The sequence below is a fragment of the Trachemys scripta genome, chromosome 10 (assembly GCF_013100865.1).
Source record: "Trachemys scripta elegans isolate TJP31775 chromosome 10, CAS_Tse_1.0, whole genome shotgun sequence".
NCBI lineage: Eukaryota > Metazoa > Chordata > Testudines > Emydidae > Trachemys > Trachemys scripta.
Window position 1 is genome coordinate 6,460,619 of NC_048307.1, and position 23,749 is coordinate 6,484,367.

Genomic DNA, 23,749 nt, shown 5'->3' on the forward strand with positions numbered 1-23,749 from the left:
GAAACAATGCTCCAGCATGATAAAAAGAAGTACTCAGTGGTTGGATGTTCCATGGTTTGTGGTTTTTTTTTTTTTTAATAAGAGGTAAAACAGAGGTTCTGAGTACTTGGGATCATTTAAGATCCCATGGTATTTTTCACAAGGAAAAAGTATTAGTTTGGTGACTGATAAAATTCCAGTTTGGATAATGCTGCTTAACGTGCTTTTCTCTGTAACTTTAAATAGATAAAGTATTTTTCACTGCCTATCCTAAACGGTTGTGTAATATTGCTATGTGCTGCTAAATTGCTGCTGCCTTCCGCACAACAAGCGGGTGACACGTCATTGGCTGTTAAGGCAATTCCTGTATTTATAACTTGAGAGGTGGTAATAATTTAGGATGAAGGGCCCGACAGATGTAAGATTATTGTTATAACTGACACTTATTCAATTCACCATTGACTCTGTTACAGCACTTCAGACACTGTAAGTGTTCGTTTAACAAACAAACGAAAAAATGAGTTTTCTTTTAGCATTATACCACAACCTCTGAGATTTCAGCCAAAGCAGCCTTCAGCAGATCATTACTTATGTTAAGAAGTGCCAAACCAGACTTCATAACAAGTGGGCCCAAGCAGCCATACAAAGAACCCATTCCTTTGGCATTGTATTTTCATTAATTTTTAGAATGAAACAGTATTTAGTACCGATATTTGTACATCAAAAGTTGATACTATAAATGTGTATAGTGAAGAATTAAGGACTGAAATATTGAACTGTTACAACAGTATTTGTTTAAAAGAACTGTTGAACAATGAAGTAAACTGTTATGCTCATACTAAAATAAAATAGCAACAAAATAAAAGGAAGTCTGGTCAAACTGATGGATGCAAGGGAATTCCCTGTGCTGATTTTATTAAAATAGAATTCAGAAGGAAACCTAAAAGAATGAAGTGTAAAACAAAACACACTTTTCATCACACACACCTCTCAAAATTGGAAACGTATGCAGAATATTAACTGAAAGAATCCCCTTTGCTGCTCTGCCCCAGTCAGATGTGTCATATTAAACATTGGAATCCATTCATGGAAATGGCTGGATTTCACCACCTTTGGGACAAGGTAAGTAAAAATTGTTTTATAAATCAATTTAAATCAACATATTCATCCTCTCCCTGACAAGCAATTAAGCCTAGTAATTTGTAAAGGCATTAGTACTTCCCAGAAGACGTATAGCGTTTCAGTCACTGCAAAAACCCCTTGTGATCTGTACACTAATATTCTAGAAAGCTCCACTTACTCTCTCATCCAACTGCAAATCAGAATCTGAAAGGTCTGGAACAGATGTAGATTTACAGAACAAAACCACCCTCATTTTTACATGCATTTGATTATTTGTACTTACAGCCATGGTAAGATGCAGGAGAGCCTCCAGATTTGCCATATTCTTGCTCTGAATAGCTAGTGGATAGATTAGGCTGACTGGAACCTCGGCCAAATGTGATCTGGTTACTACCAACTCCAGTGGCCACCTGAGCCATACGCTCTTTGGTCTTCAGGGCTTGGGCCCTCTCTGTCTTGAGTCGCTCATCATCCTTCAGAAGAGAGACCAGCTGCTTGGACTTCTCCCTTACATTGATGCCCTGGTCCTTACCATCTCGATCGATATATTGGAAGTCCTTCAGTGTTTGAATAGCAAAAATATTCTCTTTACATTGCTGTGCCACCCTCTCAGAGCCTGTTTTAATCAGGTAATCTAACAGAGTAAGGGCCTTATACACATGCCGCCAGTTTTTGCCATGGTCATTCAGCCGTTTCCAGATCATGCTCATAATTTCAGAAAAGGCTACCACATTGTAAGTCAGATCTGCTATTTCAGTCATTAAGGAACTAGAAGGACCCCAGGGGTCATTGGAAGTTGCTTCCCGAACTTTTATTTCGGCCTCTGAATAATTGTTCACAATGTTTTTCATTTGCCGTCTAATAGACGAAGTCGTCATTTTTTTCCCCTTTTAATAAGACAAACTTCAAAAACTTCAAAGAGATTATTTTTTTCCCCCCCAATGCACGTTTCTGGACTGTGAAGACTCTGTATCAGTGATCAATTTGAAACAAGTTCTGCTAAGATCATTTCCTCTCTTCAAGAAAAAGGTGCAAGACACAGGAAACCATAACCTAAAAAGAAAAAGAAAAAAAAATTAGTTGTAGCTTTAATTGTTCTTTTGTGAATAAAAACATCCAACAAAATTGTCCAAAGCTTTGAAGTCAACTGAAGGTGCTTTCAAGGTCCCTAGTGCATTTTATGTGAAGAAACCCACTTTTGCTCCTTATCTCAAGACTAAGGCCGTGGCTACACTCAAAACTTCAAAGCGCTGCTGCGGGAGCGTTCCCTCGGCAGCGCTTTGAAGTGCAAGTGTGGTCCTGCGCCAGTACTGGGAGAGAGCTTTCCCAGCGCTGCAGGTACTCCACCTCCAGGAGGGGATTAGTTTACAGCGCTGGGAGCACAGCTCCCAGCACTGGGGCACTGTTTACGCTGGTGCTTTACAGCGCTGTAACTTGCTGCACTCGGGGGTGTTTTTTCACACCCCTGAACGAGAAAGTTGCAGCGCTGTAAAGCGCCAGTGTAGCCAAGCCCTCAGGTAAGAGTAACTGCTGGAAATTCACACTATTTAAAACAAACAATATAAATATCAAAAGTTTATTCTAATGCTTTTTTTACAATAAAAAGAGCATGAGTATTACTATACTCTGATTAGTTTATAGGTTGTTTTGTCACAAGCATGCACATTGACAATGAGAGAAAGCTAAGCCAAAGAAATTAGTTGTGTTGTGAGGTCTATAGTAATTATCTCATAGGATCAAGTGAGCAAATTCCAGAGTCAGGTTCGGGTCCTTCAAAAGTTCTGTCTCCTCCACTCATGAGCCTCCCTCTGTTGGTTAACAATTTCAATGTTCTAGTGTAACATAGCTGTTGTGGGAACTCAGGGTCATAGAGCGTGAGAATTTCCTATAAACTAATCACACTATTTCTAAGGTATCCAGGGACAAATTCATAGGGGGTTCTGAATATCAGGGCAGACACCTCGAACTGGGTTCTATATTCAACTGGAAGCCACTGAAGAGGGGCAGCAGAAGAATGCATTCAAGGCGACATACAAAGCTAAGCAGATCAGAGGGAAAACAAACAGTTTGTTTACTTTGTATATTTGACAGCACTGTGTGTCTACCAGAGTCACAGTTTCTGCTGCTTGGGAGCATATTTCACATAGCACTGAGGAAGGATGTGTTTTAAATTATACGAAAATGTAATTGTAAATCCAAAATATTGTCAGGGGAACTCAAGTGTAAGCTTTATAAATGCAAAACCTTTTAAACTTTTTTGAAGATGATTAGATTTCAAATTGGCAGAGGCCCATTTATGCTTTACAATGCATTACTCAAGTGAACAGACAGACATTCAGATATTTACGCTGTACGTTTACTATTAATTATATCCTTTGATTTTCAATTTTTAAAAAAAAAATCATTGCAATGTTTTACAAATTACAAATAAAACCAGTTTAAATACTTAAAAAACACTGATTCCATAAGGAAAAAGTTACCACACTAGCAGAACAAGGACTGTACTTTTAAAAACGTTCTCCAGCAATGTTTCTCCAGACTTGTACAAGAAACTGCATTATCAGTAACAAAAGGCGTGGGTGAGAATTACACTGATTGCAAGCTTAATATTACCATCATTCTTCAAATTACTATCATGCCATTTTGAAGGAAGGCAGAATTAAGTTTCAACTTAGACAACTTTTCTAAGTCAGTAATAAACATACAACTTTATAACAGTGAAAGAACAGTACAAAAGAATATGTCCTTTCAAGATGACAATTCTCAGCAAATAAGATCAATGACAACAAGATTGAGACAGCTTAAAAAAATCTGTAATAATATTTATTCTTGGAAGAATTAAGATAAAAACTATTATAGTTTAAGTATTGCAGAAAATTAAGTTGGCCATAAGACCAGACCTGAAGAAAAAGCTCTGTGTAAGTTTGAAAGCTTGTCTTTCTCCAACAGAAGTTGGTCCAATAAAGATATTACCTCACCCACTTTGGTTCTCTAATAAGAGTTAAAAACAGACTTCAAATAAAATGCATCAGCATAGTGTATTCCTTTACATTTATTTAAATCCAACTCATAGGAAAAGAATTTTGATCTATCATCAGACATACACCAGAAGGAACAGAGCTCGGTAGCAGCCTCTGGATAGGAAATAGAGATGACACTGCTCCTAGAGGAGTCTCCTCATCTTTGCAACCCCAGAGTATGGCAGAGGAATCCCCATCTAAACATCTGAATTCCACTCCCTCCATAACTGGGGAAAAAACTGGTGACTTTTTGGGGGGGAAGGTTTGCCAGAAGATATCAATGAAGCCAATAGCTTAGCAGCATTCAGAAAAGGCTTGGATATTTACATGGATAACAAGAACAATGTTATGTAAAAATCAAAGAGGTAAATAATAAAACAGCAACAACAAGCAACTTCAACTACCTACATATAAACTGGCAGTGTCACAAATGGACACGGTTTGGAAAAATAATTTCAACATCCATAGCTGAACTACTAAGTAAGAGCAACCACAGCAGAATTAAGTTCAAGTCCCTTGGAGGAGGATTCATATAAAAAACTCGCATTGCTCTGCTAAGCTTTAGAAAGGAGAATTTCAAAGTGAAGTAGCCTTTGAAAAGACCCTTAATTATTGCTGGACTTTTATCACGTGCATAAGAAACCATGTGTCTTGACTCAAGAATGTGCCCTAGACTGAAGCACCTATTTTAATGGAGAGGAAACCGAACAGTCAATCCTATGCCCTGAAACGGGCCAAGAGCAGAGCTTCCTCTGTTGAGTCACCAAGTGCTTAAACCGCAGCATAAAAGTAAAGTGTATATGATGGTCAATCATACTAGCAGGAAGACTGATGTAGCCCCAACCTTGGCCATATCTACACTAGGAAAAAACATTTATTTTGTAGTGACGACAAAGCCCAAGATACAAGTGGGATTTGAAGCCTCTCTCAGTACAGAGGTGGTTTTCAGGGAATCCAAAGTTTGGGGGGAAAGCTGAGACTGAGGGCTTATGTTTTATTTATTTTTGAGTTACCAATAAAGCCAAGCACTAGAAACAAGCGAGTTTGCACCATGTGTATATGCTCTGGAATGTGATGGGAACTCTATTTGATTATAGAGTAAATCTCCCAGTTTGAAGGGGATATGCTGCAGTAGCAACAGAAAGTGACATATGTTACAGGCACAAGTGATACACCTGCAGTAGACAGAATAGAATAAAGGGATCTAAAGGGATCTTTAACTTTGAAAAATATTAAATTGTTTGCTATATTAATAAGTGAGCACACTGAATTAGATGCAACAGAAAGAAAGGTGTTCTTAGCTCTTCAACAAAATTAAAGACTTCATTTGATAATTTTTACTTCTATGGCAATTATAAAGATTGCTACACAGTGCAAACTCTAGCATTCAGATACTTTACATATTCATACCTTGAAATAATTATGCAATTTCAATTGCTAATTACATAGCTTAGTTTGATATGAGTCAGCAAAACAGTGCTGAGTCCAGTCATTAACATGGTACCTTTTTTGACCCAAAGGTAAGTTTAGAAACATTTTGCCTCCCTGGTACAGCTATTCCACTTTTTGCTATTAAAAAGCAAACTACAGGATTTTGAGAGACTTTCATTTTATCCTATTAAAAATAGCAAAGAAGAGGTTGGGGGAAGGACCACCTTGTGTTAATGCTCTTTACCTAAAATAAAAATTTGCCAAGAGTTTAATTTCATTTTTACAGCTATTTTGGCACTAGCAATAAATCAAGTTCTTGGGCACTTCATAAAGCAAACACCAAAAGATACACAACTCATCTGCTTCCCCATTCCTATTAAATTAATATTTTACTTGACCTTAACATTTGGAGAATCTGAGAACAGCCTTTGAGATAAAAGTTAAATATTGCCATTTGATAAAGTAAGAAAACATTTTTAATTCATGATTAGTTGGTTTCATAGAAAATTATTTTAATAGAAAATTTAGGATTCTTTTAAGAGGCCTGAGTGAATTAACATCTCACCAATGAACTAACAAAGTACAATATACTTGCAACTTCAGCAAAAATCAGAGTCCCCATTGTAAACAGTACAACTGCAACTGCAGCAAAAAATAAAACTAATTTATTAAAGTTACTGCTCTTTGTAAAAAGCAGCTGCAGGGACCACCAACTTGAACAGATTTCTTAAAATGGATAGCCAAGGTTTTTTTGTCGGTGGTGGTTTCTTTTTTTAACTGAGACTCCCAAAATTTCATCCATCTAATATTGCTGCCTATCACTGTGGGCCACTTTTTCCTCTGTTTTCTAATAATTTTGTCACCTTTTGTACAAATAGGAATGGAATATGCAATTCTGCAGAGAGAAAACTAATGTTTACCTGTAATGTCAGGAGTAAGCTTGGCGGTGGGGTGATGAGAATATCTAATTTCTCAATTTCCTCTATGTTTTATTCAAACACTTTCATGATATGTATAACCCTGAAGAATTCTCCTCATGACAGTTATTCAGATACCGAATGCAGATGGAAGGACACTTGACTATTTCTGCCTATCAGATCTCTACCAAGAGACTAAATGAAATTCAAAAGAGATAAACCACCATCTTTAGTTTGCTAAGACAAAGAAATGAGCCCAATCCAACAGGCATTAATAAAACTTAATTCAAAAGAGAAGCAATATAAATCCACTTAATGTATGGATTTCAACAAAATCCATTGAGTTATCTGAAATGTAAAGCCACACACTGAAGTTTGTCTACACTGAAAAAATAGCCTTCACTCAAAGCAAGAAACAGTAAGAAAATTTAAACAGGGTCAGGTTGAGTATGCAACTAAAACTGAAAAAAATGCAGGTGTGAATATCCCTTTCATATCAAGCGGACATTAGGGTCAATGTTTTAAATATTACTAAAACTAAAATAGCCAGAACACAGACACTAGATTTTAGCTGGAGGACATATTGGGAAGAAGAAATACACGTACACGCTTGTCATTACTATCAGTAGATATGAGAAAAAATGCCATTTTTGAACTGCTGGTACTAATTATCACATTACTCCAGGAGAGAGTTATCAAACAGGTTAAACTGCACACATGTCTACAAACAAGATATTTTAACCCATATACAAAAATATCCAATTCCCCCCCCCCCCTTTTCCTACATGAAAGGGAGATCTGCAAGTTTTCTCACAAAGATTTAGATTACATTTATAAAAAGGGATTCAGCCAGACGTAGCTAAAAATGTTCATATTCTAGAAAAGTGAAATACACAATGGATTAATAGAACATCTGTACGGTGTTGTGTGTGCAGTTTCAAGTACATGGAAGGAGTGGTTTACACAACTATACAATACAAAACAATACATTTTATTAGTAATATCAGAGATCCTCAAACCCCAGCCCCATTCATTCATTCATTACATGACTAACTCTTAATACAGAAATATCTGTATTACTGTTGAGCCTAGAGGCCACAGCCAAGATCCCCGTTGTGCTACGCACTGTACCCAGTGACAGAGAGTCTCTGCCCCAAAGAGTTTACAAACTAACTAAATAAGACAGAGTGTGCAAGGGGAAACAGAGGCACAGTGAAGTGACTTGCCCCAGGTCACACAGCAAGCGAGTGGCAGAGATAAAAACAGAACCCAGGTCTCCCAACTCTCAGTCCAATTGCTTCATCCACATACTACATCCCGTAAGATATGCCTTATGCCACAAATTTTAACACCAAGCTACCTGAGTCAAATATAGACCCTAATGTAAGCAGGAGCATCTCTAATGAAGTTAATGCTCATCTGTTAATATATTATTCCTAAAGTTTCACACACAAAAGCTAATTAGGAATATTACAGTTCCAAAGTAAATTTGCAGCGTTATTGTAGCTGTGTTGGTCCCAGGATATGAGAAAGACAAGGTAGATGAGGTAACTTTTTATTGGACCAACTGCTGTTGGTGGAAAGTACATGCTTTTGAGCTAAACAGAGCTGAAGAACTCTGTGTAGCTCAAAAGCTTGTACCTTCTACACCAAGAGAAGATGGTCCAATAAAAGATATTACCTCACCATTGTCTCTCTCTCAGTTTCAAAGTAAAGCGTTCAAGTCAGGAACTGGTGAAGTTAAGGTTAACTCTTCCTTCCCTCCCACCTCACCCCACCCACCCTCCCACACCACACAGATTTGTGTTTTATAACTTGAAGTAGCAACCTGGTAATACCGAACTGGAAGGACTAGTGATAACATCCACTATGGCAAATCCTATACTGCTATATTAAAGTCCATTTTGTAAATCTTCATGACAAGCTGTGTTATTACACAATAACTGCTTAATAAAGTTATTAACATCAGTTGCTTAAATTTTGGAACTTTGTTTTGCTTACATTTTAATGCTCCCTGGAAGATGTAAGTAAGTTGTCTTATAATTTAGTAGCTACGCTGTGTAAAAAGTCCTCACTTTCCACAGAGAAAAAAAAGACTACCTTTACTTAATACATTAATACATGCCGTGAAGGAGTTTAGTCAGAATTCACTAATAAGCAGGGTGGATAAAAACCAATGATTTAAAATAAATAAAAATCTGATTTTTTTTTAATTTAAATCTAAAGATAGTTTTAATTAAGATACATTATAGCTCAAAAATATCGCATCATGGAATAGGGATTATAAATTCTAATTCTATAGCATGAGACAATATAGTCATGTAATGTTTAAGAAAAGTTTTGTAAATGAGTTCCAATAGTTCATGGATTAGGAACCCAATCTTATGGGGTTTCAGGGGCATCTGTATAGATTATTTAGATTAATCTTTCTATCTACCAAATGGGACTCAGTGCTCAGTCTAGAAGATACCATCAGAGATGCTTAGTTTTGCAGTTCGCAAACTCTGGATTTGGGTCTCCAGAGATAACATGCTTGTTAACAGCAAAAATGTTTTTAAAATAAATAAATCAATAATATAAAGGTAAGAAATAACAGACCTCAACCCTATTGTCCCTCTGCAAATTTATGTACACAGAGTCAATCCCTTACCTCTCTCTAAAAGCGCAAAGTTTCAAAAAGTTCAATGAACAGAAGATTGTTGGGGGTGGAATAGATTCTGGACAAGGAGAAAGTCTGGAGATAACTGTGAGAAGGGAGGGATAGGCAGTAGAAACAAAAGTGAAACGATTTGATGAGCATATTCCAGAAATCTTGAGGTCTTTCTCAGTGTAGCCTTCATTGATTTGAGATCTACCATATCATTCTCTCACTAGAAGGGAAAACCTATAATGGCAGCAGGCCATAAAAAAAAGAGACCCAGTTTGGGAAATATATGTTTGCTGATGATGTTTTAAAGAAAGTCACACCAGTGAACTGGTGGAAGTCACTTAAGCACTTGGATTCAGAGACTGTTGAAGTGATAATCTCACTTTTAACAACAGTATCTCTTCTCCCGGTGTAGAAAGAATAATTCATTCCAAATTGAGAAATCATTTGGGACCTGAAAAGGCAGGAAAGTTTGTTTTTCTTTTCCAGATTAGAACAAACAGGAAAATGAAGGTGAAGATGACTGAGTTAGCTGCAGAAGCCAGTATTTTAAGTTGCTCAGGTTGACCTGGCTGACATAGTCAATTTAATTTTTGTGTTTTTTTTTTAATTTAACTATTTTAGTTAAAACAATTTTAACAAAAACAAACCTGATTTTAAAAAACTTGATAACCAAATGGGCATTTCCTAGTCCACATTAAAGTACTTTAATACAAACACTTGTTTCCACAACCAAACTGGAAAAGGAGCAATTGTACTTTGTAATGCCTCAGAGAAGAACATTAAAAGAAGCTATGAAGCTTAGCAAAATGCATAAAAGGGAATAAGTACATATTAGCTTTCCAGTGCTATTGTACAGCAGCAGAAACCCTCCTGATTCATGAGAATAAAGCAAGATAATGAAGGCAGTGAAATTACTGCCAACCCCATATCCTTCTTCAGTCTCTCTCACACATTATTTAAGAAAGCTAATTAGGGACAGGGGTTCACCAAGGGCTCAATTCAAGAGAAAAATCAGTCCCCCTTCTTTGAAATCTAAACATGGGTCATCTTTAAACTTTTAATTTTGGGGGTGGAGGGAAGACTCAAAAGTTACGTTTTGGAAGCTTTCCACTCCCCTTTCACAAACAAGGGGACAAAGCCAGCTTTCATGAAGGACAGGTGGCCAAAGAGTTTCTTTAAAGAAAGAGTTAATGCACAAAGATATGCTTCTCCAAATGTATGCATATTCATGATTTACAAGATTGTTAGATTCCACACTGATTTTTCAGCAGTGCCTGAGGCTCCAAGGAATAAATTAAATCTTTAATTTTTATCACGGTGTATGGAGATCCATTGTGTAGCTAAATCCCTGCCCACATTAATCAGATATTTTATCAAACCCACTTTTCATTACATGCAATTTTAAAGGACCTATCATCTGTTATAATATCTGAGTCTCTATGTACAGTATCTCTACATACCTTTATAGTTTACTGAAAGGGAAAAAATGAATGGGAAGTTTTGCTTTGTGACTGAACATAAATGAATCACCTGGCCACTTCGATTCAGGACTTGCAAAGTGAAACTTGCCAATGATTTGTATGTTTCCTTCTGCAGCTTGTAACACAACTGGGATTATTGAAAAGAAAAGCAACTATGTTCCAGAATTAATACAGTGCAACACTCTCTGGAAGAGTAGAGCAGATCAGGACAAATGATCCAAGTCATAGCTACATAGTAGGTCTAATTTTAGACTTACAAGCTTTGGTAGAGTCTCTTTAAAAATAACATATTCCTTTGCCTATGGCTAGGTCAAGTGTCACTGACAGTACACAAGCTTCATTTCACATCTCGCTTTATTTCTCACTTGTAATACAGAGACTACTAGATAGGTAATGAATAATAGAATAAGGTAGAACTGTGGAAGAATATAGGTCAAGCCATTATTCACTGAGCCAAACATTCTAAATGCAGATTAATGCAATAGTAATAGTACAATAGAAAATACCTACCTGAAGGAGAGCACTTCCGTTTCCCTTTAGTAAAGGGTAAGGAAAATAATCAAAATTATACTGTGTACTCCAAAAATCACAAAAAGTGTAGAAATCTGAAATGAATGCAGATTACCATGTCTACTGGGGTGTTATTTTAGACTGAAATAAAGGTAGAGGGAGACTTTCAAAAGAACACGGAGAGAGAAATTAAGGCATGTTGGGGCTATACCTGCAAGAGGACATTTCCTTTAGAATATATTACCGGTTAATGAAGTGTGCCTGTCATTTCAGACGTTAAGAAGCCTGCAAAGCAAAGGTAAACTTCCTATCAAAAGAAAATGTGAATTAAAGTGTAAACACATTATCTGAAGTATTCAGTGTGCTCACATCAGATAATTAGTTCAAAATTTTAGCCACTGGAAATTATGTATATTTTCTGCTATACATTGGGCTTTCACCATAAAACTATTACTGTTATTTTGAATTGCAGCTAAATCCATGCATATTGAGGCCTTAATCCAGACAAAAAACAGTTTTTCTTTCTAGATAGGCAAGATGCTAGAATACTAAAGGAGCCTGTGGGTTAAACTTACAACTTCTGATAGTTTCAAGCCAGATTTTGGTTACAAAATTAATGTGATTCACTTGTCTTGAAATTCCAAATGAATAAGACAATGCATAGTTAAATTAACAAAATCCAGTTTCACTGCTGATATGCACAAGCCTGTGGACAGCCAGAATGTGAATTGCAAGAATGCCAATTTCATGCTGCTACTGCTTGAGAAACCTGTAGTAGCGGCAGAGGCAGGCATCGCTGGGCTTCTTAAACTGAGTGGTGGCCAAGAGCTGAAGGGAAACCTGCTCTCCAACTCTAGGTTTTAATATATTAGCTTGGCTACATGCAGGAAGCTTGCATTGCTACATCCCACCCTGATCAAAGTTTTCAAAGGTGATTAGAGATTTTGGGAGCCCAACTTGACACTATAAAGGGGTCTCATTTTCAGGAAGTGCCTAGCACTGAGAATCAGACGCCTTTTAAGGCACCCAAAACTTGAGACACCCCAAAATCACTCATCACTTTTGAAATATCTTGTCTTGTGTGTACTGGGGGGACTACAATCTAATATCTTCCCACAGGCACAAAATTCGATTAAAAATCCAGCAGGAATCAATTCAGCCTGTTCTAACTATTCACTCTGAGTTTTAGATTTCCTTCACCCAGTTCAACTGCTTCATACCACACAGGTATGGAGAAGAGCAGCAGCTTTTATTTGTCAAAGTAACTCCTTCTGACCTGGCCCATCCTAAAATGCAGAGCATAAAGCATGACCAAACTCAAGCCAGAGGACTGTATTTGTGGACAGGAGTTGGGTTGGCAGCAGCACCTGAGTAAAAGCCCAGGCTGACTCTGTAGTGAAGACAAGGCCTGGTCTACACCTAAAAATTAGATTAACCTAGCTACATCACTCAGAGCTGTGAAAAATTTTGTACCTCATGTAACATAGATAGGTTGACCTAACCCCCACAGTAGGCGTGGGTAGGTCAATGGTGTCAGCTTAGAGGACTCCTTTGACAAGAAAACTTAGACATGAAGAACAAGAGCTGCTGACCACAACTGACAGGATAAGGAGGAAGAGTAAGGAATGGAAAACCATGAAGCCTTTTTTTTATTTAAAAAAGAAAAAAAAAAGTTCTCTTTCACTCTCTTCCTCTTGTTCTGGAGATACTCCCAGAGTGTTAATTATTCTCTTAATCACAGATTTGTCAGATTCCTCTATCAGATTCCTCCTTCTCTAAATGAACTCTCCCTCCTTAGCTGAGGAAGGGGCAATCAAGCTTGCTCTTGTGCTTTTCGGCCATTTTACTCTTGTGCTTAGAGACCCCTCCCACACTACCCTCTCCCCCCCCACCCCCAGCATTCCATTACATCTCATCAAATTGCATAGGAGACTAACCCAGTGATTCTCAATCTATTTGCCACTGTGGGCTGCATATGCAGCTGTGTGTGTGTTACGTGGGCCACATCCACACATATATACACACACTACTTGTATGACCCTGAGGATGCCACATTGGCCACAGCTGTGTGCTGATTGGGCTGCAGGTTGAGAAGCACTGCTCTAACCTCTTGATGTCCATCTACTGGCAGAGGGACTAGGAATCACTCAATACTGCCCCTAAATGTGTGGGTACAAAAACATTGTGCTGAACCTGTTATTGACTGCATTTTGAGCTGGTAAAATTCCAGCATCTCTGCGTTAAGCTGACAACAACCATTTCATTAAAGGAGGGGGAATGGGTGTATTAAGATCACCCTCAATTTTGTTATCCCCTTTGAAGTGCTTGGTGGTGTTTCCATGCCAATCAAATCCTTGAAAGAGCTGCAGCAGGTGACATCTTTTACCTTAGTAGGGTCGTCAGCCTGCTCTCAAGAAGCTGCCATTGTCTATTTACCTGCAAAGGGTATGGGGGACCATGCCTTTCCCTGCTTGTCAATGTTTAAATCAGATATTGTTAAATATTAAATTGAGGTTTCGGTTTGTAAACAAGAACTCCATTGTTTCCTTAATACAAGGCTGTTGCAAATGTTACAGTGCCTTGGATTGTGATTCAACCATCTCAGATCCGTCCTTGTTATCCATTTTACAGAACTATGGACTGAATCTCCTTGCTATACCACAAGGAGGGTTTTTTCCTAAATGCTAATAAGTTTAGTTGCTCTCTTGTGTTTAGAGCATTAACAAAACAAACACTTACTTGCTGAGGTTTCAAAAACTAGCCTCACAGAAAGGTAGAAGTACTTTAAATTCACTGTTGCTCTGTCTATAGAAGTGGAACATTAGGATGGGAATAGGAAGGACAGGTTGTCAAAGATAGGAAACTGCCACTGTCTTAAAGATGATCTGAAAGGGGTGGGGGGAAATAGAGGGAGTAATTGGAATTTTTTTACATTCTGTGTTTCTGCAGGATGTATAAAGATTACCTAGACTGGTCTTCCAACAAAAGCATGGAAGAGAGACTGTTCTGTTTTTTAAAACCTTATAGATGTCAGGAATGTCAAGTCTGATCTTCCCTGGATTTGTCAGAGTACTTCTTGCAGGTCAACCTTAAGAATTAACTATAGTTTCCAAAACAGTGCTCAGCCGAGCTTATTTCTGTTTATTCTTACTGATATCAGCGTCAGTTCAGCTTGGGCACCACTTATTCAATAAGTAATAGCTTGGGACACGTCTATAACCTTGTGTACAGTAAAACCTTGTCTACACTAGGGAAGTTCTTGGGGGGAAAACTGGAAGTACTAAAGGAGTCAGCCAATGGCTGCTGGCATCATTTTCAGCACCATGCCATCTAACTCAGCTCACAAGAAGACCAATCAACATGGTACTGAAAATGGTGTCAGAAACCAACAGGCTGATAACATTAGCACTCCCAGTGTCGAAACAGGTAAAACTGAACCAATGTCAGCATGAATGGTTAAATTTTCAAGAACTTCTCCGGCACAGACAATGCCTCAGTGTATATGGGTGTGTCTACACCGGCAGAGTTACAGCACCACTCAGAGAGCGCTGAAGGGAAACCGCTGTTGTGTGTTCACACTGGCAGCTGCCTGCACAATAGTGTGTTCACACTTGCAGCAGTAGTTGAAGCAGTGCACTCTGGGCAGCTCTCCCACAAAGCATCTCTTCCTCTTCTGCTGCTAAGAGTTGTGGGAAGGCAGAGGGGGTCGTGGGGCATCCTGGGTCCTGTCCCAATGCCCCGTAATGCATTGCTTTGCATCCCAGCAATCCCTGTACTTCCGTCCACATTTGGCGCCATCTTCCAACAGTTTGTGTACTGCGCACTCTTGCCTCTTTAGTCTGCAGGAATGGATCCCGCGCTGCTGACCAATATGCTGCTCACTCTAACACATCACGAGTGGCAGTGGAATTATTCCTTAAACTACAAAGGCAAGAGGAGTGCGACACTGATCTCGCTGCATGTAGTAGCTACGACACAAGATTGCTTGTGGCATTCACGGAGGTGCTGACCACAGTGGAACGCCGCTTCTGGGCTTAGGAAACAAGCACTAAGTGGTGGGATCACATCGTCATGCAAGTCTGGGACGATGAGCAGTGGCTGCAGAACTTTCGGATGAGGAAAGCCACATTCATGGGACCATGATGAGCTCGCCCCAGCCCTGCGGCACAAGGACACGAGAATGGGAGTGCTGCCCTGTTGCTGGAGAAGCGCATGGCGATTGCTCTGTGAAAGCTGGCTACTCCAGACTGCTATCGATCAGCCGCTAACCAGTTCAGAGTGGGAAAGTCGACCGCTGCACTCGTGTTGATGGAAGCGTGCAGGGCCATTAATCACATCTTGCTCTGAAAGACTAACTCTGGGCAACATGCACGACATTGCGGATGGCTTTGCACAAATGGGCTTCCCTAACTGCGGAGAGGCGATAGATGGAATGTATATTCCAATTCTGGCACCAGGCCATCTAGCCACCGAGTACATTAATCGGAAGGGATATTTCTCAATGGTTCTCCAGGCACTTGTGGATTACGGTGGGCATTTCATGAACATTAACGCAGGCTGGTCTGGAAAGGTGCATGACGCACGCATCTTTCAGAACACTGGCCTGCTCAAGAAGCTGCAAGCAGGGACTTTCTTCTCATACCACCATAGTCAAAATGCCCACTGTGATCCTGGGAGACCCTGCCTACCCCTTAATGCCACGGCTTATGAAGCCATACACGGGTCACCTGGACAGCAGCAAGGAGCGGTTCAACAACAGGCTGAGCAAGTGCAGAATGGCTGTTGAGAGTACTTTTGGCCATTTAAAGGCCCGCTGGCACTGCCTATATGGGAGGCTGGATCTGGCTAATGACAATATTCCTATGCTTATAGCCTCGTGCTGTACACACCATAATATCTGTGAAGGGAAGGGTGAAAGCTTTACTCAGGGATGAACTGCGGAGGCGTAGCACCTGGAGGCTGAATTTGAACAGCCAGAGACCAGGGCTATTAGAGGGGCGCAGCATGGGGCCAAAAGGATCAGGGATGCCTTGAGGCAGCATTTTGCAGCTGAAAGCCACTAATATTTGTTGCTATGTTTGGGAGTGCAGTGCTTGTAATGCTAGGAGGGGATTGTGATTGGTGCAGACAATGCACTATGAAGGTGTAAGAAAATTGCCTGTTGCTTTGCAGGACTCTGTTTGCTTTCAATTAATGGAATAAAGGTTGCTTTCAAACCAAAACAATTATTTTATTAAAAACAACAACCGGAGGAGAGAGAGAGACAAACAAAAACAAAAAAAACACACCAGCACTGAGGGTAGGGTGACCGGATAGCAAGTGTGAAAAATCGGGATGGGGGTGGGGGGGCGGAAATAGGTGTCTATATAAGAAAAAGCCCCAAATATCGGGACTGTCCCTATAAAATCGGGACATCTGGTCACCCTAACAGAGAGGTTTGGGGGAAGGGAGGGTCCCAGGAGGAGGTGGGTCCCGGGACAGTTAAAGATTTGTGTATGTCCAGGTATCATATCCAACCTTCTCCTTTGGAGTACAGTGCAACCAGGGTGACTACACCGACACCATGGTGCTGTACTCCCGGCGCAGAAAGCTGTATGCCTCCTGTCGGGGGGGGGGTCTTTTTTTAAACAGCTCCAGGGCCGCCCGGGGGGGGGGGGAAATGGGGCAATTTGCCCCAGGCCCCACAGGGACCCCCACGAGAATATAGTATTCCAACTTTTTTTTTAAATGGAAGGGGCCCCCAAAATTGCTTTGCCCCAGACCCCCTGAATCCTCTGGGCGGCCCTGAACAGCTCTGCAACTGTGCAGTTTCTGTGCATTAAGTGGCTTGGCCGTGTGTTCACCTCGGGAGTTACAATGCAGAATGCTGCTTTACTGCGCAGAAACTTGCCAGAGTAGACAGAGACTGCGTTGGTCGCATCCTGAGCTCCCACATCTTAACTGAATAACGGGTTAAATCTTTAAAGACGACATCCAACACTTTTTACATTTTTAACAGCTCTTATATGAAAGCATGTGTGTTTTTAAATCCCTCTAATATTTTTAAATACTTTTCTTCTGACTTTCATTTGCCTTTTTGTCACACCCCTATTACCTCAGCAGCTCTTGAAACTGTTTTCTGTGAAACCGTGACATTACAAATGCCACAAATATGTTAATCATCAAGCTGTAATGAGTTTTTTCCTCTCCACTGCCCTCTAGGCTGGGAGTAGCAATGTAACAGCTTTAATCAAAACAATGTAGCAACCTGTAAGTAAAGAAGATATGATTGAGAGGGGAATGCTATTACATCTGCTTAGCATGAAAACAGTGGTTGTGTCAGCAGGGGGTGGAGCTTAAATCCCTCCTATTTGGGTATTCCATGAAGAGAAATCAATGCAAGAGTCACTGTTTTTAATAAAAATAATTAAAACAGGGGTTTCGACAAAAATACAGCAGAGGTTGATCTTCATGGACCTCATGCATTTAACATCGTCTCTCACGTTTATTAGGCACTGAAGATAAAAAGGGGCTTTAAGATTTTTTTTATTATTATTATTTTTGAAGAGTCAAAATAAAAGCCCTGGAGTATACTTAAAAGTTTTGCTGGTATAACTATGTTAGTTTGGCTTAAAAAAAAAATCAATCCTATATGGTTATTCTTGTAAAAGTCCTAGGGTGAATACAACTAGACTGCTATAAAGATGACATATTGGTAAAGTTATTCCCCTTCCCTTATAGGAATATCTATGCCAGTATAAAGCTCCTTTATACCAATATAACTGCAGTCACACAATGGGGGGGGGTTGTACTGCTTTAACTATAGTGTACCGTTACAGTACAGATTTCTAGTGTACACAGAGGCCCTACCTGAAAATCCTTTTCCCTCCCAACTGCTAGTCGGAATTTTTAATGTTAAAAATCCTCAAAGATGTTTCTGACAAAGAGATTTCATGTATACAGTGCTGTCATAGAAAACAGCATAAGGCTTCCCTTCCCTATCCTCCAAGTCATTTTTAAAAAAAGAAAGAAACCCCTTCACAGAAAAGTTAGTGGATATGATTTCAGAAGAATAAAAAAGAACTGCAGAAGAATCAAACTTTGCAAACAGACGAGGAAAGGTTAAAAGAAGACTGGCTGGACTATCTTGTCGCATTCAGACCAGTTTGTTCAGAATACTCAAGTATATGTTCTTTTATTTTAGCCATTTTGATTCATTATCCAAGAGGACGACACAGGCCCCAATCCAGCAAAGTACTTACCTTTAAGCATGTGAGTAGTCCCAAGTCAACAGGACTACTTATATGCTTTAAGTTAAGCATATGCTTAAGCATTCTAATGGATCAGGGTCATAAACTGAAAAATATTTCAAAAACACATAAAAATAGGTATTAAAAGCAGCCCATAAAACAATCCTACTCTACATCCTTCAAAAATCTAACTGCTTGCAACATAGAAGTATAGAATTACCTGAACCAGTTATGCTAAGAAATCATTTTAACCATCAGTTGAAAACAGCATTTTAGTCTATCAAATTCCCAATACTTCATAAATTAGTCAATTTGTAAATTTTAAACATTACACCCAAATATCTGCTCGTTGATGATACCTAGACAATTCTCTGTAGTGGAGCATTTAAAAAGTGATTTTGCCCAATCCTTCTCTTAATTTTAAAAATTCAATACATTTTGGTATGTTCCAAACTTTTAAACAATCACAGAAAGGTTTAAAACTTCAATTCCAATACAATCATAATTCTGAAAACAAGGCAGAAATCAATTTAAGAATTTTTGCATATTTCATACTCATACCAAATTTATATAAGAGCTTAAGCACAAAAAATAACTCATATTAAGGTGCCATCCTAGTAAAATGATTTATAATGTTGATAAAAACAATTCCTCTTCCTTTGCAAAAAGTGCCCCAAAAAAGCAGGCTGCACCATTATAAAGTTTACAGAAACGAAAACTAACCACCTTCTGGATCTTCTGAGCAGCGTGCAGCTATCATGTGTATTAAAACAGATGGGAGTACACTACAGAGATTCTCAGAAGTAATGGTTAAAGTGTTAACTACTAATGATTTCTGGTCTACATTTGCACAGTCCTAATGAGAAAGGTACTTGGCACCTACTTTATTGTTAATCTACAAACATTGGGGGGAGGGATAGCTCAGTGGTTTGAGCATTGGCCTGCTAAACCCCAGGTTGTAAATTCAATCCTTGAGGGGGTCACTTAGGAATCTGGGGCAAAATCAGTACTTGGTTCGGCTAGTGAAGGCAGGGGGCTGGACTCAATGACCTTTCGGGTTCCCTTCCAGTTCTAGGAGATAGGATATCTCCATATATAAAAAAAAAAAAAAACACACTAAGGCATTATCTTTACCTTCTGGGAAATGCACTACAAGGTTAGTAAACAGAATGTGTAACTTATGTGTACTTTGCACAACAAAAAAAATTAGTTGTTTCTGACCCCCATAACAAATGCTTCAAATCCTTTTTAAAAGTCAGTGCATGAAACACAACACTAGTTAGCAATCATAAAATAAGCCAGTTCATGCTTCAGGAGGAAAATATTTCAGTAAATAAGAGAACAGATGTCAGTTGCATACTTCCAATTGGTTATTATGCAGAGAACATTTTTTTAAATGATGAAATACCTGGACACCGGTCCTTTTAAGACTCACAAAAATTCTATTAGTCTGACTTGATGGGTAGGTGTAAGATTCATACATCTCCCCCTCTTCCCAAACAGCCATTCCTATTCACACTCCTGCAAGATCACAAGCTGGTGAAGTGCTTTGCTGATTAATTAGCTATCGGAATAATTAAAAGCTTTAAAGCTCTGGATTTCAAGTAATTATTTCACTGCTTTCCTTTACATATATTCCTATGACAGATCACCTTCTCCATAGACATTTAATACAGAATATATCCATACTGAAAGTACTGCTATACTCATGTTTAGAAGTGAAAATCAGGATTAATGAATGGCCAATCTTGATCTTTTAAAATTATTTTGACATTAATTTTATATGGATAGAGGCCTCCAACCTACCCTCTCCTATTTCTGCCTTCTTGTTGGTGCAAGCCTTGCCCCTGCCCAGATAGCATTGAACATAGGGGAAGGGGGGGGACAACTGGGGCAACAGAAGCTGCCTGGAGAATCACTGCTGCTTCAAACAATAGCACCCTTAAGAAAATAAGGATAAAAAGGCAAAGCTTCTGTTCACCCAGGTGCTAGCTGATGCTGCTTTTGCCCAGCTAATGACACACACAACTGCACAAATCGGGGCAGGCTTTCTAACCACAAAAGAAAGAAATTAGAGTATGTCCCTATGCATGTGTCTGAGGGTAGACATAAAATTAGGATAAAAATATTGAAGATCAAGAATGGCTATTTACTGGCCCTAAGAGCAATAACTCAGAAAAAACAAAGTTCAGCCACACCATGTACTCCTGTTCTTTTTGCGGATACAGACTAACACGGCTGCTACTCTGAAACCACACCATGTAGTGTGGTTTTAGACATTTCTTGAACACTTCTTGTGTGGGGAGTCCAATGTAGAAAATGTGACTAGATTAAGAACTGATTCAAGAAGAAAGAAGCCACCTCAGATATCACGCTATTAGAATTTGGGAGACAAAAATCTGAAAGGAAGACAACTTTAAAACACACTGGTTTGCCCTTCCTCATTGAATAGAAGAACTGCATAAATCAAGTCCTTGGAATTTTTAGTATTATACCCCTTGCAAATAAAGGTCTCAATTGTGAATTGTGCAATCCATACTCAAGCTGGTGAGCAATTACTCATGTGAGTAGTCCCACAGAAGTTAAAAACTATTTGTGAGGGTAATTGTTCACCAGCATGAGTAAGGGTTGCACAATTAGGATAAAGGTTATTAAGTTATTAAGTTACAAAACAAACTCAGAGTGGGATGACAAAAAACAGAAAAGAAATAGTAAATGAGACATTTTTATTTAAGTGTACGGAAGTGATTTAAACAGTCAGGAACAACTGTACTAAGATTATACAATTCTCTGCAAAGATCCTACTTAAAATGTTCTTTGTTCTAACACTATAGCACTTGTAAATGTTCAGAAAACTACACAACTGACCATAAGTCTCAAAATTAAGATTTCTAATGCAGTACAGAAACAACAAGAAGAATTTAAATATCATGATTATATGCCATCCTTGATGCTATTTTAGGCTAATACAGATACAACAAATCACAGCGAAGTCTTTCAGAGTGGGTAACTAACAGCCAAACAGAACAGGCCCAAGGGACAAACTCATTTTCCTTTTTATGTTCAGCTTCCAAAACACTTAAGACTGATAATGAAGTGATTTCTAAAACTAAGTTATGTAAGAGAATATCTGGAGAATTTGGAGAAAAGCTTATTAGGTCAAAATGAGGAGTGGGGTCATAAAGTAATTAGGTGAATTAAATGTTGGGGCAAGGGGGGAATTTCTTCAGACCTAAAAGATGGAGATATGTCATCTACTCCAAGATCCTCAGGCCCCATGTCTATCTTTATACAGTCACTTCTAGAATCACACACATGGTAAAAATGACTGCATTTAACTATCACCACACTGGACTCCTAACAATGCAAACTGACTTGCAGATTTACCAACCTGATGGAAGAAAAGATGCAACATCTTAGGGAGGTGCCTAGCACACTTTTGAGTGCAGTAAAATGATAAATAGAACCTAAGATAATCTAGCAAAAGAGTTTTGAGAGTTGCTAACAGTGAATGCATTGATATAAAAAAACCAAATGTTGTGCTACAGGCTAGAAAAATTAAACATAGGACCTTAACGTGCAGCTAAGTAGACTTATTGTAGGGTACCATGAGAGAGGATTTCTGTCAAGACTTTGGATCTAGATGCTTGGGGTGATGAAGTTTACAGGAAGAGGAAAAAGCATACCAGAACTCACTCAGGTGTCAAACTTTAATACAATTCAAAAACACATATATGTATCCAATTGTACAAGATGTAGTATGATTGTGGAGGCCAAAGAAGTAGAAGGAATAGGAGATCTGGAACAAAGACAATAAAATCTTTTTGTACCCTACTCTGTCTGTCTGGGAGTTGATTCAACTCAAGAACTCCCCCTACAGTATGGCTTCTGGAGCAAAGCCATCCTATACTTACTATGCTTTGCAACAGTCTGTATTTATTAAAACAAACCTACATTTCAGGGGACTCAGCAGCTGCAGGCAACTCTAATAAAGCTAACTACAAAGGCAGCATTGGGAGCACAGAAAGGAGCAGCTGACAATCTACAGGGAGAATAGTGCAACATCAGAGGAAGAAGTCTGATATGGGAATTGGGACCAACAAATATGAAGACGCTCAAGGAGAACAGATGATCTATTTCTGAAACTTGAGAAGATTTATTTTGATGAAAACAAAAGGTTATATATCTAGGAAAATGAACTGTGTTAGACTTTGGACTGTTCCGCTCTATGTGCCTATCACCACCAGGAAGCTAGGATGCTATTAGAAGGGATCCAGAGAATATTGCTTGAGAGACTTAACTAGTTCAAACTGGTTGTGCTTTTAATATATTACATAATATTTAGAAGGAAATCCTCACAATTTGGGGCATGTATTATATAGTTAATAAATTGATATGTTTGACAAGTAGCTTTCCACATAAAAACACTGTAAAGATGGACTACAATCAAAATTGAATTATTACTGGATCCACAACTGCAAAGCAATCTGGAAACACACAAAAATAGTTCATAACATTAAATTGTCTCTATTTACCGGGGCCCCAATCATGCAAACACTTATATACATCAAGTATCAGAGGGGTAGCCGTGTTAGTCTGGATCTGTAAAAGCAGCAAAGAGTCCTGTGGCACCTTATAGACTAACAGACGTATTGGAGCATGAGCTTTCGAGAGTGAATACCCACTTCGCCGGATGCTTATATACATGTTTCACTTTACATGTAAGTAAATTTGAGCACATATGAGAGTTCGCAGGATCACAGCTCAGACATGTAAGTTACTTACAGTTAAAGGGAAACCACTTGAAATGTGGTGTTAAAAGTAGTTATAGGTATTACAACATGCCTAAGTACTCACATCAATGTTTATGATTTTACAAAATCACATTTGCCTATTATTTGTAATATTCTCTCATCAGCTGATGTGTGAAAAATCAGTACTAACAAGGGGAAAATAGCTAAAACTATGGGGCAAAAATTAAACTGACCATACACACAGTGCTGCCAAATGCACAAAGTGAACAAACTGAAAAGATAGAGAATTCTTCCCTCTAATCTTTCAGTTATGCTTCTCTAAGCTTGTCTCTACACAGAGTTATTCAGGAATAGCTAATGCACTTCAAAAATTCACAACCTACTTTAATCCAAATTACCTTTCAAATGTAGACAAGCCCTAAGGAGTTACTTGTAACACTAGTAGGGCAAAATATTTTCAGACTGAAGTCTAATTTTTTTTTAAGTTGGTGCGCTTTTTAAAAGCAAAAGTTGATAAACATTTAAGCTTCGATATATGGACAAAATACCAACATTTACATTTCTTTTATCAGTCTGTCATTTCAATAAATTGATAAACAAATGTTTAAAAGGAGCCCTTTTACTCAGCTCAGTCTTGTTGAGGAGAGCAGCTCGAT

The 23,749-nt window shown here is 38.7% G+C and overlaps 1 protein-coding gene across 5 annotated transcripts in view; it reads right to left on the reverse strand.

Moving 5' to 3' along the window:
- EPN2 (epsin 2) overlaps nucleotides 1–23,749 on the reverse strand; it is a 58,429-nt gene that overhangs the window by 29,337 nt on the left and 5,343 nt on the right. For all 5 annotated transcript variants that reach the window (XR_004647370.1, XR_004647371.1, XM_034783295.1 and 2 more), the window contains exon 2: nucleotides 1,385–2,154. Coding sequence is in view for 3 of the 5 variants with exons in the window: in XM_034783295.1 (XP_034639186.1) it covers nucleotides 1,385–1,979 (595 nt within the window). In the remaining 2 variants the exon portion in view is untranslated. The remainder of the gene's footprint in view (nucleotides 1–1,384; nucleotides 2,155–23,749) is intronic.